At 26.0% G+C, this 16,945-nt stretch overlaps 1 protein-coding gene across 1 annotated transcript in view; it reads left to right on the top strand.

The window, feature by feature from the left end:
* The first annotated feature begins 12,417 nt into the window (after positions 1 to 12,417).
* Positions 12,418 to 16,945, top strand: part of nolo (ADAMTS-like no long nerve cord) — a 680,775-nt gene continuing 676,247 nt past the window's right edge. The window contains exon 1 of the mRNA XM_075359132.1: positions 12,418 to 12,531. Coding sequence (XP_075215247.1) covers positions 12,484 to 12,531 — 48 coding nt within the window. The 5' untranslated portion in view covers positions 12,418 to 12,483. The remainder of the gene's footprint in view (positions 12,532 to 16,945) is intronic.

Raw genomic sequence — 16,945 nt, 5'->3', positions numbered from 1 at the left:
GTTTCATAATCCATTTAATTGACGAGAATTTATTGACCTGCGTAATATAAATATTCTCCCCTACCCAGATTAAAATTCAGCAATCTATAATGAGTATGATAAAATGAATTTCCCACTTTAAAAATCAGATGTTCTCTGATTACGTTGAATGTTGGTAGTTTTAAGTAGCTGGAAAAGCTTGAAATTATTTTAAATGGAAAAATTACAGACTATTAATCTAAAAAAATTAAAACAGTAGAATTTATTTAAATTAAAATAAAGTTAAAAAAAATTGTTTAATTCATAGGTTAATGATAATCATCAAATCAATATATTTAAATTAAGAAAAAAGGTTAAAAAAAAATGAAATGAAATCGGATTCAAACCGATCTTTCTTTCCCTTATAAGATTCAAATATTTCATTAATTAAAATTTTATTTGGTTATAACTTTTAGAACCAATGAAAATAAGTAGTACCACTTATGGTATATTGTTGAAAGGTTCTCAATAGAATTGATTACTGAAGTTAAAAAAAGTCTAAAATAGAAATCTGCTTTGATTTCGGGTGTTTTTGAACACTTTTCGTTCAGTCGATTGCAATCAAAAGAAAAAGTACACAGCTAGATGTTACAGCAGTCCTAAATCCAAAATTTCAACATTCTACGGCTAATAGTTTTTGAGTTATGCGAGATACATACGTACAGACGTCACGCAGAAATTAGTGAAAATGGATTCAGGGATGGTTAAAATGGATATTTCCGTTAAAATCCGAAAACCGAAATTTTTCGCGATCGCAATACCTCTTTTACTTTGTAAAAGGAAGTACACATTATAAACAGTTTTCCTTAAAAATTTACAGAAAAAAATTATCGATCTTTGAATAAATATCATTTTTTTAATCGTAAAATTACAACTTTTTCGAAAAAAAAAAGTTAATTATAAAAGAACGAGTGGTCTGCACACTTAATTTACAATTATTGGCTTTTGAAGGTTATGAAAGAAAATTTAACTTAGAAACCGTGTTATTTCTATTATAATTCGTTATATTACTATTTGTATAAACTAATAATATAGCTTTTTAAATAAATATTATAAATATAAAATATATGTAAAAACTGTATACATGAAAATTTGAAATAAATTTATTTCCTCTGATTAGTTTTCAATAAAATCCATTCTATGCCGTACAAAATGGTAATCTAAACATTATGGAAAGCAGAGCTGCTTGTTTTCTTTTAGACTTTAAAAAGGAAATTATTCAATACGTAGGGAATAGTTCGCGTTTTACTACATTTTAAAAATTTTCTTTAAATGTATGTATCTTAAATAATGGATGTGCAGTTTACTCGTTTTATACCTTTCGTGAAGCACATTTACTTAGTAAACTAATATTGTCATTCTTTATTTATAATGAATTCGGTATTAACTTTTTTCTGAGAGATTTTATATACTGTGTACAAACACAAGTAATGTTCAACAAATTTTTGGGTTTGAATTTATATAGAATACTTAAAATGCTTTTTTTATATAGAATACGAAGTCTATTTTAACGTACAGAAAAACAACTTAAGTGGGAAATGTAGGATAAAAAAAAAAAGAAAAGAAAAGAATGGTGAATACAACAGGCATCGAAAGGAGTATTCAAGAAGGGTTTGCGATGTAGGTAGTAGTTGAGTACGAGGGGGGTATAAGGTGGGTTACTTCTTCTGATAGCTGTACTCTGCTGGTTGAAAAGAGTTGGTGAACGACAAGAGATGAGGGTCTATTCATGAAGAAATGGCGTGAATGCTGAAGAGAACATTCCTCGTGAAGATGTCTTCATTACACCAAGTGAGCCAATCTTCTACACTCGCATTCCTTTTCTTGTAAGTTTTGATAAAACGTATTCGTTGCGATGCGACTCTAATGTACTGAATATTTTTCAGTCCATTGAATTTGTATCAAAATAAATATTAAATCGTGATTTATATATAACTCAATATGTGTTACGTAATATAGATAATGGAAAAAAAAAACAGCGTATAATTTTGAAATAATATAAAATTTCGTTGGTTTAAATATTTTTTTGATAATTATATATTAATAAAGTTTCATTCAGATAAAATTATAGCATAATGAATTTATAATTTTAAAGATGTCTTTGGTACTGGATGTATATACATAACACAATATATACTTGTGTTTGTAATACGATGAGAGTTAGAAATTTAGATACGTCTATAATGTTCCTTATCTCAATGTTTTCAATTGAGTAAATGATTCAGATTATGAAAAAAAAAGTGAAAATGATGTTGCATAATTAAAAACTCCCCTTATTATCAGAAACAATAAGTGGTATGTTTTAAAATTAATAAAATTGTTTTCCAACGGTCGTTTGAAGCTAATTGTTAGCACTCTTCTCAGTGGAGTCTTCCTTAGCCCTATTGTTAATGGCATATGTCATAAAAGATCAGTTAGTCCCTTGAGTAAAGAATCGAATTAAAATCCGATATTGTATTTTTTATTTTTTTTGTTTAATACGATCTTTTTTTATTGTAAATAATAAAATTGTATACAAATTATTGTGTACGATTAATTATTGTATAAATTATTGTGTTCGTAAATTTCATACATTCAAGTATGCATAGATCTTAATTGTTATATATTTTGCGTAAATTTGGTATTTTAGTTAATATCTTTATATGAATGTCCCATTACAATATTATGAGGTGATTTAAGAAAAATGATTTTTTCTTTTTGTAGGTAATGTCAGTATTGTTTCCTTATATCTACGGGTAGTGGACATACGTCCAGTTTGTCCGATATATACTCACTGTAATTTAAATGTTGTATTTCTGGATTGATGTTTAACAGTACGTGTTTTGTTAGATTGCTCTATGTCTTATATATTACATTTGTTGTATTAAAAGTTGCATATTATCTTTATTTCCTGAAAATGTTGGCAATTTCCTGCAAATGCTGATTGATGTATGTTAGCGCTTTGAATTTTTTGTCTGTTTGCTTTTTTATTTCTTTTGAATTCATGTAGAATATTATCTATATATAAAGGATGTCATTCATTACTTATTTTGTCAGAAATTTTTTTTAACTTAACTGAGTTCTTCAGTCAAGTTTTCGGCTTAAAAAGATGTGTATATAGGCTATGGAATTTGAGAGGAAAACTGGATGTTTCTTTTATGTAGGATGATAAGAATTTTTGCGAATTAGATTATCCAATTTTTGTTGGTTCTCACAAGTTTTATAAATATCTATGTTATATATTTTAAATATGATAAAGCAAAATAAGTTAACTGATTTGTTGTGTGATTTGTTAACTGATTTTCAAAGAAATGTGAAATGTTGATGGATAAGTGGAACGTGTAAAGCTGCATTTTCTCAGTTCAAAAGAGTTTGATCTTGAAAGATCGACCCATCAAGTTAATTCATAAACTTACCCATCCTCTGATCCTAATTTCAAGTCTTTCACTAAAAATTTGTTGCGTTAAATTTTATTCGTAATAAAACAAAGAATTTTTTCTTTGATTAATTTTTTCTCTCGAAAATTACAACCTTTTTTGTTAACTATGTCCAATGTATATAATCCAATTGATATTTATTAAATACTTTATTTATTTATTTTTTTTTTTGTAATTATTTTGTTTGTTGTGGAAACCTTTTCACGTTTGTATACAACATTTGTATACCTATACAAACGGACTGGTATTGTGTTTTTGCACATTCAGAACTGTTGGAATCAATATAGTATTAAAATTTACATTTTAACATATTTTAATCATTATCATTCACGAAAATTTTTTTTAAGAAACTACAATTTTGGTTATCTGATTTATATATATAAAAATTGGTAACATGTTGGAACCTCTTTTAACCTCTTTTCTTTAAAAAAAAAGTAAATATTCCGAATAATTTGTTATAAAATAGGAAGTAATAATTTTTAATACACCATCAACATAATTTTTAATGTAACTACCCAACGGTGATGCTACATATCCCAATTTCAAAACTATTCAAAGATTTTTGGATTTTAATTAAATTTTAAAATATGTATTTGAATCATCTTTACTTAATTTTTTGGATTGGTCTGGTTGAAACTAAACAAGTTGAAACGGATAAAGTGCAATAATAATTTCAATTTATCCGGTAACTTTTCAGCTAGCCGTCTGTTTGGTGAGAAAAATTAAAAACAACATATTTTATTGATTGGCCTAAATAACAAATTAAACCTACTAAAATTACCAGTAAACCCAAATTTTTTTTATAAACTTTTATAACCGAAATTTCATTATTCACTTTTCTATGCTCCATAATCTAAAGGAAAATGATTTCTTTAGATTTTTCTCTTTTCTTTTCGTTCGTAGAGCTTCTATCTCTATCGATAAATATAATAAACTTTTAGTACTTCAGGTATCATCACTTATTACTTTAAGTATTATCAACAACCGAATATGTGATACACTGTGTAGCGAATTATCAGTTATTTAGTAATTACATATTGGTTTGCGTTTCATTTAATTTTGTATCATTTTATTTTATGTAAATTATTTAAATTAAAAAATAGTATTACATTTATATTAAAAAATGAAAACATTAATTCAAATTGAAATACGTACGTAATCCATTAACTCAATTCACCTCAAAAATATTTATTAGTTTATATTTTATATTTATAATTTAACGTTAGTTTAGCATGAACCTTTGTGTCGATGTTTTTCATCTCCGTTTATGTATAAATATTTATATTCTTTTTTTGGTGGAGTGGGAGTGATGGGGAATTGTAGAAAAATGTAGCTTTATAAATAAGGAAATATTTATGGGCTGGCTTCTTTCCCTTTTCCTTTGTTAAACTGTGATTTGTAAGAAAACACTTTCGATTTTGAGTTTATTTACAACCAGTAAATCGCATAAATGGAACCATCACTATGTTTTTCTCTCTCTTTTTTTTTGTTAGACACAAGATTTCTGAAACGGAACTTTACAAATATATACATACACGCGCATTGCATTGCGATACTCAGATGGATTTAAAAATATATAATTATTTTCCCCTAAATTCTTTATTTATTTATTTAAGTTTCAGAAAAAGAATACTTAAAATTAGTCAGCTTAAAGTATAGAAAATTCAGCGGTGACAGTTCAACAACATTCGTTTGAAAAAAAATTAAATTTTTTTTTAAATTTAATCTTTAAATTTAAAATTTAAAAAAAATTAAATTTTTTAGTCTTTGAAAGTTTTTTCATGAAATATGTATATAAATATTTTCGAAAGTCTTTATTACCACTTTTTCTTAACCATCGTGAAATTATTAGTTAATTTTATTATGTGCAACGGCTGGAGTGTAAATTTCATATCTTTTTAATCTACGATGAAATATTTTCATATATTTTCAATAAAACTGACTAATTGTTAAATTTACGATTGGTATGTAAGTCAAGGAGAATAGTATCATTTCGTACATACCATGAGACTGTTGTCATAAATTTTAACATTCTGGACGGAATTGACAATATTTAGGAATATTACTAAGTTACAGTTTAACAAATTTATAAGACTTAATTTTTGATTTAAGAAACAATTAAAAAAATTATTAGTGTGTACACTTTTAATTATTTTTTAGTTATATCGATATCAGCAAAGAATATAAGTTTGGCTTTCTATATTGTTTTTGGGAAGGAGAATAAGATCAAAAATTGATAATGAATAGAACAAATCGCAAATGAACAGAAGTAATGTTGTACAAAAACATAAATCATAATTATAAGTCAAAAGCCTAGAAGATTACTCATCATGGGTATATGATGACAACGTCGCTTTGAAAAAAACCTTTTGTATATCTCTTGAACTGGTTTTAAGGGCGATAATTGATTACAATTATCGGAGTGTAAATTTCATATCTTTTTAATCTACGATGAAATATTTTCATATATTTTCAATAAAACTGACTTATAAATCAATAAATAACTGACTTATAAACTTATAAATCGCCCGGCGTGAAATCCTTCTTTTTGTATAATCAGACCAATTTTTCTTTAGTTTCTTTATTTTCTGCTTTTGTAAACCTGAACTATATATAATGATCAAATACTTTTGGACAGTTAAAAAAGTATCAACGGCTAAAATTACTTGTTGATTGTTACGCAGAAATACTATGTTAGTATTACAAAAAATTAATATTATTTTACATTGCTCAAAAATATGAACAGATTTTCATTTTTCGTCGTACAGTGTATGCATGACAAAAATTTATTGTCGGCAAGTTATTGTCGGCATTCACTTCGGAAAGCTCGTCTCTAATTATTTTCTGCGCCATTTAGAAATGCATTCTGTTGCTTTTCGTTAGCAGTTTATTCGAATGATGTCACACTCTGATTTATTGTTGTAGTCGTGCACATTATCGCTTCTCGGCCTCTTGGCTAAGATCAAAGTGTAGTCATATACATTACTGTTATTCATTATTTCCATTACACTTAATTTTTTTTCAATGTTGCACAACCTCCGACTGTGCATCTTCAGCAAATATTTCCGTTAGTCAAAATCCTTTACTTACTATATTTTTTGTTTTAAAATATAACATATTCGGTTCCTTTGTTCGTATTGCTTCTAATAAATTCCATACTAAACCAATATTAAACGATATTATTAAGTTAACATTTTTTCTTATTACACGTAACGCACTCACATTAAACAGATAAATTGGTCGAACCGGTAACACTCCACAGACAAATTTACAACGTTACAAATTCCTATCGGTTTTTATCTTCCTTGTTTCCCAATTTGAATATGCCCGAAAGCACAAATCGATGTTGCATTTATCCTTTTATATTCTTGACAGAATTTATGCTATGTTCGTCACAGTTGTCTTTTTTTATTAATTATTTTATTGTTCAAGTTTTCTGTCAAGTAATTTTCAACACTTTTACTGAGAAAAATTGTATTGGTATCGAGGTATTATTTATTTTATACTTTCTTGTAAATTCTTTGTCTATTAAATTGCATTTAGATCATTTTAAAAAAAATGATAAATATGCGTAAAAATATGAAAAAATATCAAAAGTTATTAATGAAATAAAATTTTAAGTACTTTTCATTTAAAATAAAAAAAAATGTGTGTATGTAAGTTAATAAGCGTAAGTTAGTGGTGTCTACATCAGATTTTTACTTTCTTGTACGAAGAAAAGGAAGTATTATGATCGCGAAAAATTACGGTTTTCACATTTCAATGAAAGTTATCAGTTTGACCATCCCTGATCCATTTTGACTAGTCTCGGTGTGACGTCTCTACATACGTACGTATGTATCTCGTATAACTCAAAAACGATTAGCCGTAGGATGTTGAAATTTTGGATTTAAGACTGTTGTAACATCTAGTTGTGCACCTCTCCTTTTGATTGCAATCGACGGAACCATAAGTGTCCGAAAATGCACAGAATCCAAACAGATTTGGATTTTGGACTTTTTCTTAACTGCAGTAACCAGCCCTCATTGAGAGCTTTTCAACTATATATCATAGTGGTACTTCTTTTTCTTTGGATTCAGAGTTATAGCCAAATAAAATTTTATTTAATGAAATATTTGAATCTTAAAAAAGGGAAGGCACGTCGGTCAGACTATCTCCTTTTTTTTAAATTTAAATTTATTTATTTATTAATAATTATTAACCTCTGATTTGTAAAAAAAATATTTTACAGTAAATAATAATTCAATAATAGCAATAAAAAAATATATATATATGAAAAAAACCAAAAGTTATTGCTGAAATAAACTTTTATCTACTTTTAAAAATCTGTATATGTAATTTAATAGGTGTACAAGGAAGTCATGTGGTGTCCACATCAAAATTGGTGAAACATCTTATTATTTATATAAATTGAAAATTATAATTTAGAATCGTATTATTTTTATTTATGCATTTGTTTCAGTGTACTTGATAATAAATATCGGTGTAAAATTTAGTAACCTTCTCTTGTTTCGTGTTTATTTTCATTTTTTTTGATAGTTACATCACAATAATTTAAAAAAAAACATTTTATTAGATACATATAAGACTTTCATTTATTTAAATAATAATAAAGGGACTTTTACTCTAACCTAAGATTTCTGGTAAGATTGTTGAATTAATAATTATATAAATATTTGACGTTAATAAAAACTAATATTTTAGCAATTGTGTAACTGTCCACTTTTATTAAAGAACTGGAAAATCGTATCTCACTTTCAAATGGATTAGGTTTAAATGAAGTGCAGAAAAAAAAGTGTATATTTTATTTAATAGGCTACAAGGAAGTCCGCATTAGATTTTTATATATCGCATGGAATTCATAAATCAATAATACTGGTGAATTTTTATTATAAGATCAATACAAAATTTATCGGCAACAATACTTCATCCACGTTATAAATGTGGTTTAAGATTATTTGAATAAAAATCTGTTCCATTTCATTAAAAATATGTTGATTTTTTTTTCTCAATTCCATATATGAAGTGTGAAGGAAGAAATATAAGTTATTTGCTGTGAACAAATTATCTTATAATTTTTTATTTTGTTTACAGTGTGTTTCTTTAATTGTTTTTTAAAGATAAACTAAATTTTTGATTTAGGAAATAGAAAAATTTTAATTTAATTATATTTTCTGCTCAGGTTTTGTAAAAATTTATTATTTGCTAATTGGTATCAAAGTTTTGCCCTGTATGTAATTTTTAAACGGTATTTTAATTGAAAATAATATATATTAATTAAAATAAATATTTTTTAATTAGATTTACGTGCTTAAAATTTTGTATACAATTCCCCTTATTTAACAGTATAAATTTATCACTGTAGAAATGATAAATGTAGTAATATTGAAGAGCCACGCTGAATGTTAATATAAACTAACGGGGATTTTAAACGGCTTGTTATTTTTCTCTTATAATTAAATTTGGATTCAACGCGTTGTTAAAATTATATTAGATGCCGATTTTGTGTAATTATGGATAAACCGCTCTTATTTGCGTAAAAGAAGAAAAAAACATTATGGGTTTAATTTTTCTGGCTAATCAGTTATTAGATAAACCCTTCATTATTCTAATTTTCATTGAAATTTATTACACTGTTTCTTTCAGCTGCAATAATTTTCCTGGTCATTACTTAAAACTTAGTTTATATAGGCTTTACTTTTCTTGTTAATATATTAAGAGAAATGCTATTAATTAAAATAATTTTCAGAGATTACAAAAATAATCGTTCCTTATAAATATAAAAATCAATTTTCTGTTAAACATTGTAGCCTTATTTTTATTAGGCCCTATTTTTTAATTTAATAAGATCTTTCTTAATTAATATGTGTTTGGTAAAAATATTGTATAAAAATTATTGGTTTCTTTGCTTTTTCTGAGATTTTTTGCATTATTTATCTCATATTTTCTTTAAAATGTTTACGGATTTTCCCAAATTAAACTTCGTGATATGATATCAGTTTTTTTATTAAGAAATTTTAATGCTATGCATTAACTTCTTATATATATTTACTAAATCTTCATAGTAATCTTAGACTATTTATTTTTCGTTTTCTAACTTTTCTTACCATTTATTTGCCACTGTGATTAAATTTGGTATAAAATAATGTAATATTGACCCAACAAGATTTATTGTATCTAATACATCTTATTAAATAATAATATACTAGTATATAATCTGTGTAATCTGTGTTATACAACATTATGTTAGCCTAATCAGATTTATGTATTATTTACATTAATTTTTCTAACACCTTCAACTTCTTCATTTTTAATTTTATTGTACTTATTTTTCGCAGCAAATGATCTAAGAAATTACTTTTTATCCGGTTTAATGTATCGAGCCTTCTTCTCTTCCAATACATCTTTATAAAAACTGCTTTCAAACATCATTCAAACGACTTAAAATATCTTCCTTATTTCATGAGTACCGTGAAGTCAGTTTTATTACTAAGTAATATTTCATTTCTCCTAAGTACTTCTTTTTTCATTGAAATTCTTAAATCTCTAGTAGCACGCTGTCATTGCTAAAGTCCTTTGGAAATATAAAATCATGATAAAGTAAAAATTATTTTACCTTCCATATACTTTAATAAAATAATTACGAAAATGTGTACATACTCATATTGCCTTTATAAGTGTTAAATAACTCTGTCCTTGAAATTAAACCTATATCATGTTTGAAATTTTTTTAATACGATCCAATTTAACATTGTTATCTTAAATTTTAGACCAACACCAAATTAATAAAAGAATATTTATTTAATTTATAAACGAATATTAATTGATGTATAAAGTAAAAGATACAAGTATGTATTCAAGTATAAATTTAATTAATTTTATTCTACATACGGTTTATCGTAAATTGTTTTTGCAATTGTTTACTCGAATATTCATAGAAAATTAATAAATATTTGTTTTTTATTATAGGTTTCAAATAATGATAAAGAAAAAATATTTTGTAACTTTTCATTATAAAAAATTTCAACAAATATAATAAACTAGCTTATAAATACTCTGTCGCTGTAGTCATACTTTCTTTAATTTTTTTTTTTTAACAAAAATGTCACTGACTTTCCATAACACTTGAAGACGTTAGTGTCGGTCATCTGTTTTGTCAATTCGCTAAAATTTTGCTTTCTTTGCTTTTGACTGAATCTGACCGATGGACTTACGTTTCCTTTTAGGCATCGTTACATCATTAAGGTGAAGATTTTTCACTTTTCAATGATAATACTGTCGAAATTTCATATTTCTATTTCATTTACAGATAACACTATATCTCAATTCACTCACTATCAAGAAACTAAATTTCATACCACGACATTTGATATTAACTTTTACACATTTTTAAGTTCAAACTGAAGCAACTGATATCTCACACTTCCTTTTATATTATTAAAGAACTTCAGATCTTTTCTATTGTAGAAATACTCCAGAGTTTTCTACAAATATTTTGAAAGTTCTAGATCGGTCTAGAAGTTCCAGTTAAAAATGTTATACTATAATGTTGCAGAATGCTCCAAAATGTTGTAGAAATTTTTAGAAAGTTATAAAAGTTTCCAAAATGGAATAGTGTTCGAAAATATTCTTGTATATTCCCAAATGTTCCAAAATCTTAATCTTTAATAATGTTTTAAGGTTCTCATCCTTCTGCAGCGGTTGCGTTAGAAATGTCTAATACTCAGTTAGAAAGTTATAATCGTTCCAAGTTAGGTTGAAATCGGTCCTGGGATCTAGGAGGAGCTGTGGGATAAATATACTCACGTATATAAATACACATAATAACATTTATTTATATTAAGATGCAATGGTGTCACTGAGTGAGATTGAGAATGACGTGGAAAACGGGTGAGAAGGAGGTAACAAATGCAATGATGATACACTCACAACAAGGTAAAGAATAAAACAGTTGCGCAGCAGTTATCAAATTTGATTATTAATAACTTTGGAAAAAAAGAACCCTATAAGAGTCTGGAAAATTGCATTTTGAAGCAAATTTTATGGGCTTTAAGGAAATTTTCTCCACTTTGGTCAATTTCCAAACAGTTTCGAGATATTTGCGAAAACCGTAAAACTAAGCGTTAAAATCTTTCTTAAGTGGATGGAAAATGGATGAGAGCAGTTTTTTCAAAATGAAATGTAGATAAATTTTCATCTTGTTTGAAACTGTTAGCATGGAAAATTCCATCACGATTGGAATAAAACTGTAGATCTGTATAAGAGATAAATGGACATATAAACATTCTTCTTTATAGATGTTTGATTTTTTTTTTTTTTTTTTTTAACATAAGACTCATTACTTCATAACAGCAATTATTTAATTACTTAAATCCGATAATGTAACTTTAATTTCATGGATGGTAGTTAATTAAATGTTTTCCTTTTTCCTAAACATTAAGATGTAAATATTAAACATAACTTACATATTAAGATTATTGAAAGAAATGATATCTAATTAGATAAGATAAGATAGCTCATACATTTTATATTTCACATTTAAACATTTTCCTTCTTTAATTATTATTTTGTAGTATACAAATTACCTATTTCCTGAAAAAAAAAACGAAAAAAAAACAGTATTTAAATGATTATTTTAATTCTCTATTCCTTTTTCATTACATAAAAATTTAATTATTGCTTGCATTGCATCTTTCTCTTATGAATTCGTCGTCTGATGATATTTGCGTTTAAAAATTATATGTAAATAGTCTCTTATTTGTATTATTGTACTATTATAACTTAACTGTTAACAATATAACAAATCTTTTGTTTAATCTTTCTGATTATTTAAAAAATCAGGAAAATGCGCAAAGTTAAACTTTTTTTTCTTGAAAGATATATAGTATAATATTTTATTAAACACTTAAGATCTTTAATTGTGTTATTAAATTTATGAAAAAGAGTAATTTAAAAGATTTAAGTACTTTTTTTTCTTTTTCAGAGATGATTCCATACACGTCCATGTTTTTATCAATGGCGAATATGCAATTGAGGAACCAGAACTAGGATGATTACACCGGTTTTCTTCATTATCCTTGCTGCTGCCTTTGTTACGGTAAGTAAAACTACTTTAACAAAGTATATATGTTAATTTATTTTTTTTTAAGATTAGGATTAGATATTTTATTAATTTAGATCGTAATATTGTATTCGTGGTACATGAGATTTATTAAAAAAAAAAAGAAAGAATTATAAGAAAAATACTAGGTTAATAAAATCTTACAATATAAAATTTAGGACTCTATTAAAATAGACAATTAATTTGAAACATGCAAGGTACGTCTTAAAAAACTTTGCGTGACTAAAACTTTTCGTTGTTTTTGTTTCTTTTCAACAACATTTTCCATTTCTTTAAAGAAGATTATTAAATTTTTCTGAAGGTGGTTAAATGTTTCCAAAAATAATTATAATTAAAGTTCCAAAGTTTTATTAATTTGTAAGTTCATATCTAACTTTTCATTATATTACAGATTAAATAAGAAAAACCGTTTTAATCAATTAGTGATCACAAATTTTTTTTATTAACTGACTATTAATTTTATTGATATTTAGACTATTTCTAAGCTTCTGTAATACTTAAAATTTTAATTCTCTTAATAGTTTCATTGTATTATTAAACAAATAATTTTCTTCAAATTATAATATTTTTTTATTTATGTTAATGTAAAACGATAATGGTCCTATATCAAAGTCATTGTTGCTTGTGTTTTGTTTTATTGTCAATTAAATCATATTTATACAAGTTTAGGTAATTTGGACAGGCATGAACTGTTCGATTGTTTCTCATGAAAGAAAGTGGAAATGAGGATCAGTTATAGAAATCACAGATTCTCTACATCTTCAGTGTAAAAATATTCATCTCGAAGTAAAAGGTTATTAAATACACTCCTTATATACGCACAAAAAATAGATTATTTTAAATTGCTGTTCTATTGCTTCCTCTATATTTTAATAAAAATGTCATGAAATACAAACAAAATTGAAATACACATAAATATATACATATATTCATCAAATAGAAATAATTATAAGAGATTAAGCTTTTTCTTTAATTTTATTTATTATCTGAATACAAAATAATATGTATTAAAGATTGAAAATGTTTGTCTACAAACAAAATACATAATTTAATTCACATCTTAAAAATAAAAATAAAAACACTAAAGCAAACATAAAAAAAAGCAAAGGTAGAAAAAATATAATAACCTTTTTTTTTTATGCAGAAAATAGAAAAGAATCAAATCATACAACTTCGTCTTCCAAAAAGAATAACCTTTTTCTGTCTTGCCCTTTCTCAGAAAAATTATTAGAAAACTTCAATATACATTATCGGGTTAAAAATAAAAATGTAAATAAATTCACTCTCTTTCCAAATACGTAAAATATATAATATTTATACAATAATAAGTAATATAAATTAAAATACATAATATAATCTAAACTATTTATACAGAAATAAAATATATATGTATTTGTCTTACAAAAACACCGCTTCTCAGCCTTTGGCGCAGTATCAATTACGGACGAAGTAGAATGGTGTTTAAATTATTACCACATATATTGAATGAACTATCTGCTGCTCATTCTAATTCTTCGATTCATATCAAACTTGCCTTATACAACTATGAACAATATATATTATACATAATATAATTATAGTATATTATGAATAATATGTATATTTAAACAAAGATTTCTACAAAATTGTTACAGAAACAAACTATTATTATTTTACGATAATTACATAGGCTTTTATCCCCGTTGAATTATGATCATTCTCAGACAGTCTTTCAGTTTAAAAAACATAAAAAATAAATTAAAATAATATACTATGGCATAAAATTGTCAGTTAGCTTTTATTTTCTTTCGATTACTTTACCTTGTTAGCTCAAAGCTTGTGCATGGGAATATGAAATGAAAATTTTTTAGCGTTTGAAAAATTCCATGCTTGAACCCGGGACCTCCGGATGAAAGGCCGAGACGCTACCGCTCGGGCCGTCGAGATCGGCATATAATAATTATTAATTGAGCAGTCATGAGTAGTATATATTATATATTGCTAATGTGTACGTTGCAATCTTGTTCAACTAGTAAGCTTCAACCAACCCCTCCATCCCATCGACCAATGGGTATTAGGATGACATGAATGACATGTAAATGAGGTGTAGTCTTAACATAGACTCATGCCGGTCATTCCTGAGATGTGTGGTTAATTGAACCCCAACCAAAAAGAACATCGCTATCCATTGTCTAGTTTTCAAATACGATAAAAGAAAAAAACTAACTTTTATTAGGATTTGAATCTCAGAACCTTCGACTTACTGTAAAAAAATTAAATAACTGTAAATACATAATATAACGGACTGGGCTGTGTGTGTGTGTATATATATATATATGTGGTAAGTTTTGTTCCATTTTATTAAAACAATGTTTTGTTTTTTTAAATAGATTTTACCAAAAATTGATGCATTTGGAATACGAAAAGATATTCTTATCGGAAAAGATGTATATACTTTTTATTGATCGTTTTTAGTTGTTTTTTATGTTGTTATTCTAAATGGGTGATAGCACGATCTTTGGGAATCACTAGTCTGATTCCAACATCGTATGATAAAGTGGAATTTACAAACATTCATAAATAAACCATGGCTGTTTTTATTTAATAACTATTCATATGGTAATTTAAGTATTACCAAAAGTCAGTGGCTTGAGGCGATTGGACGGAAATAGATTAAATATATTTATTGTCAATATTTTGTAGTAGAATAGTGATTCTGAAACATAAAATATATCATTTGGTTTAGGTTGATTATAAATGCTAATAAAACTCTCTTAATTCCGTTTCACAGAAAAGACTTCACAATCACGATCTGTTTGTGTTAGATTGTCGTTCAATACTAGTCTTTATATATATATATATATATATATATATAAATTAAAGAACCGGAATAAGTTCGCAGGTGGATGTGTAAATAATGGGTTATCATTTTGATAAAGTTCTGAATGGTATTCTGGATGTTTTTATTAGGCACGTGCTAGATTAAAGCAGGTGTTCGTAGAACATAAAAGCTACTTCCTTAGCGCTTTACTAAGTTTCCTTTCATAACATTTTTATTTTACCACTATTAACAAAGTATTAACTAAACAATAAAAGGAAATGGTTTAAGATAAGAGTAATAAACTAACAAGATAAATGCAAATGTTTGTATAGTTGATTAGGGAATTGTATTTTATTCTTCGCCAAAAGTCGTACATATTTTTACTTTCCTGGTATCATATTTCTGGTTCTATGCTGCAAGAAGGAAAATATGCTAATCAATAAAAAATTAGTATGGAATTTTTTGTATTTTTCTACGTTTCATGATTCAGTTACCTCAAAAAACCAAAAAGGGGGTATATTTTTCATACATATGTGTAGAACGTATTTAGGTGTGTTGGCGTGTTTGAAGCTTAATAAAGTTTGATTGGATAAACCGATTTTGAAGAAAGTTTGCACAGAGACCTTTGTGTACGGAGCAATTTTGGTATGAATATCTGCACTGGTTGGGGGGGGGGGGGGTTTATTGGGTTAATTTTCTAAAAATTTACCAAACATAACCCCACTTTATATTAAACTCAGTACATGCGTGCATGCTTATTTTACTATTTAAAAAAAAATTGTTCCTAAATTTCCCCTTTCAAAATATCGAAAAAGATATATTTTATTTATTGCCTATTTTTTAATCGAATTCTTTTAGTCTTCTTAGGTAGACATATTAGTAGTGCAAGAGACCTTCAAAATAAAAATAAAAATACTTTGGGTGCAATGTTAGGGGGGCAGAAATCGATCCACCCCATCAAGTTTAAAAATATCGATTTTTTAATTTCTTCAACCTTTTTTGGTTTATTTAAACTTTATTTAAATTATAATATTTATTTAAACCTTATTACTGTCAAACATTTAAATAATAAATTTTATAATATTATTATAATAATAAAAGTTCACCATAATTCACCCACACCCCTCCAAAAAGAAATCTTAGGTACGTTTTATCTTAGGCAGGAATCTTTTATTGGTTGTACTTTTGTAATGGAATTTTTCTAACTCCTTTAATTTAACATAATATAGTATATGTACAAAAAAAAATAAATTATCTTGGAAGGAGGTAGATAGCTGAAAAAATATTGATTTTTTGAATGTTTAAAGGTTTTATATCATAATTTTTCAATAAAAGTTCATCATAAATTAACCCTTACCGCAAAAAATAAATCTTGGGGAACTTTTTTCATACATCATTATTTTTTCACTATATGAGAATAAATACCTAATATCGGGAAAGTATTATAAATGTGTTTTAAGCTTTATTAATTTTTGAGGGAGGTTTATGGCTTAATTATAGATTCAGATTAGAAAATCTTCTATCATATTCAAATACCCATGTGTATGTATATATATATATACACGGCGTAAACTTATTAATCTGAATTAA

The sequence above is a fragment of the Lycorma delicatula genome, chromosome 3 (genome assembly GCF_047948215.1).
Source record: "Lycorma delicatula isolate Av1 chromosome 3, ASM4794821v1, whole genome shotgun sequence".
Lineage (NCBI taxonomy): Eukaryota > Metazoa > Arthropoda > Insecta > Hemiptera > Fulgoridae > Lycorma > Lycorma delicatula.
Note: the sequence above shows the minus strand (reverse complement) of the source record. Positions and strands in the feature narration are given on the sequence as shown.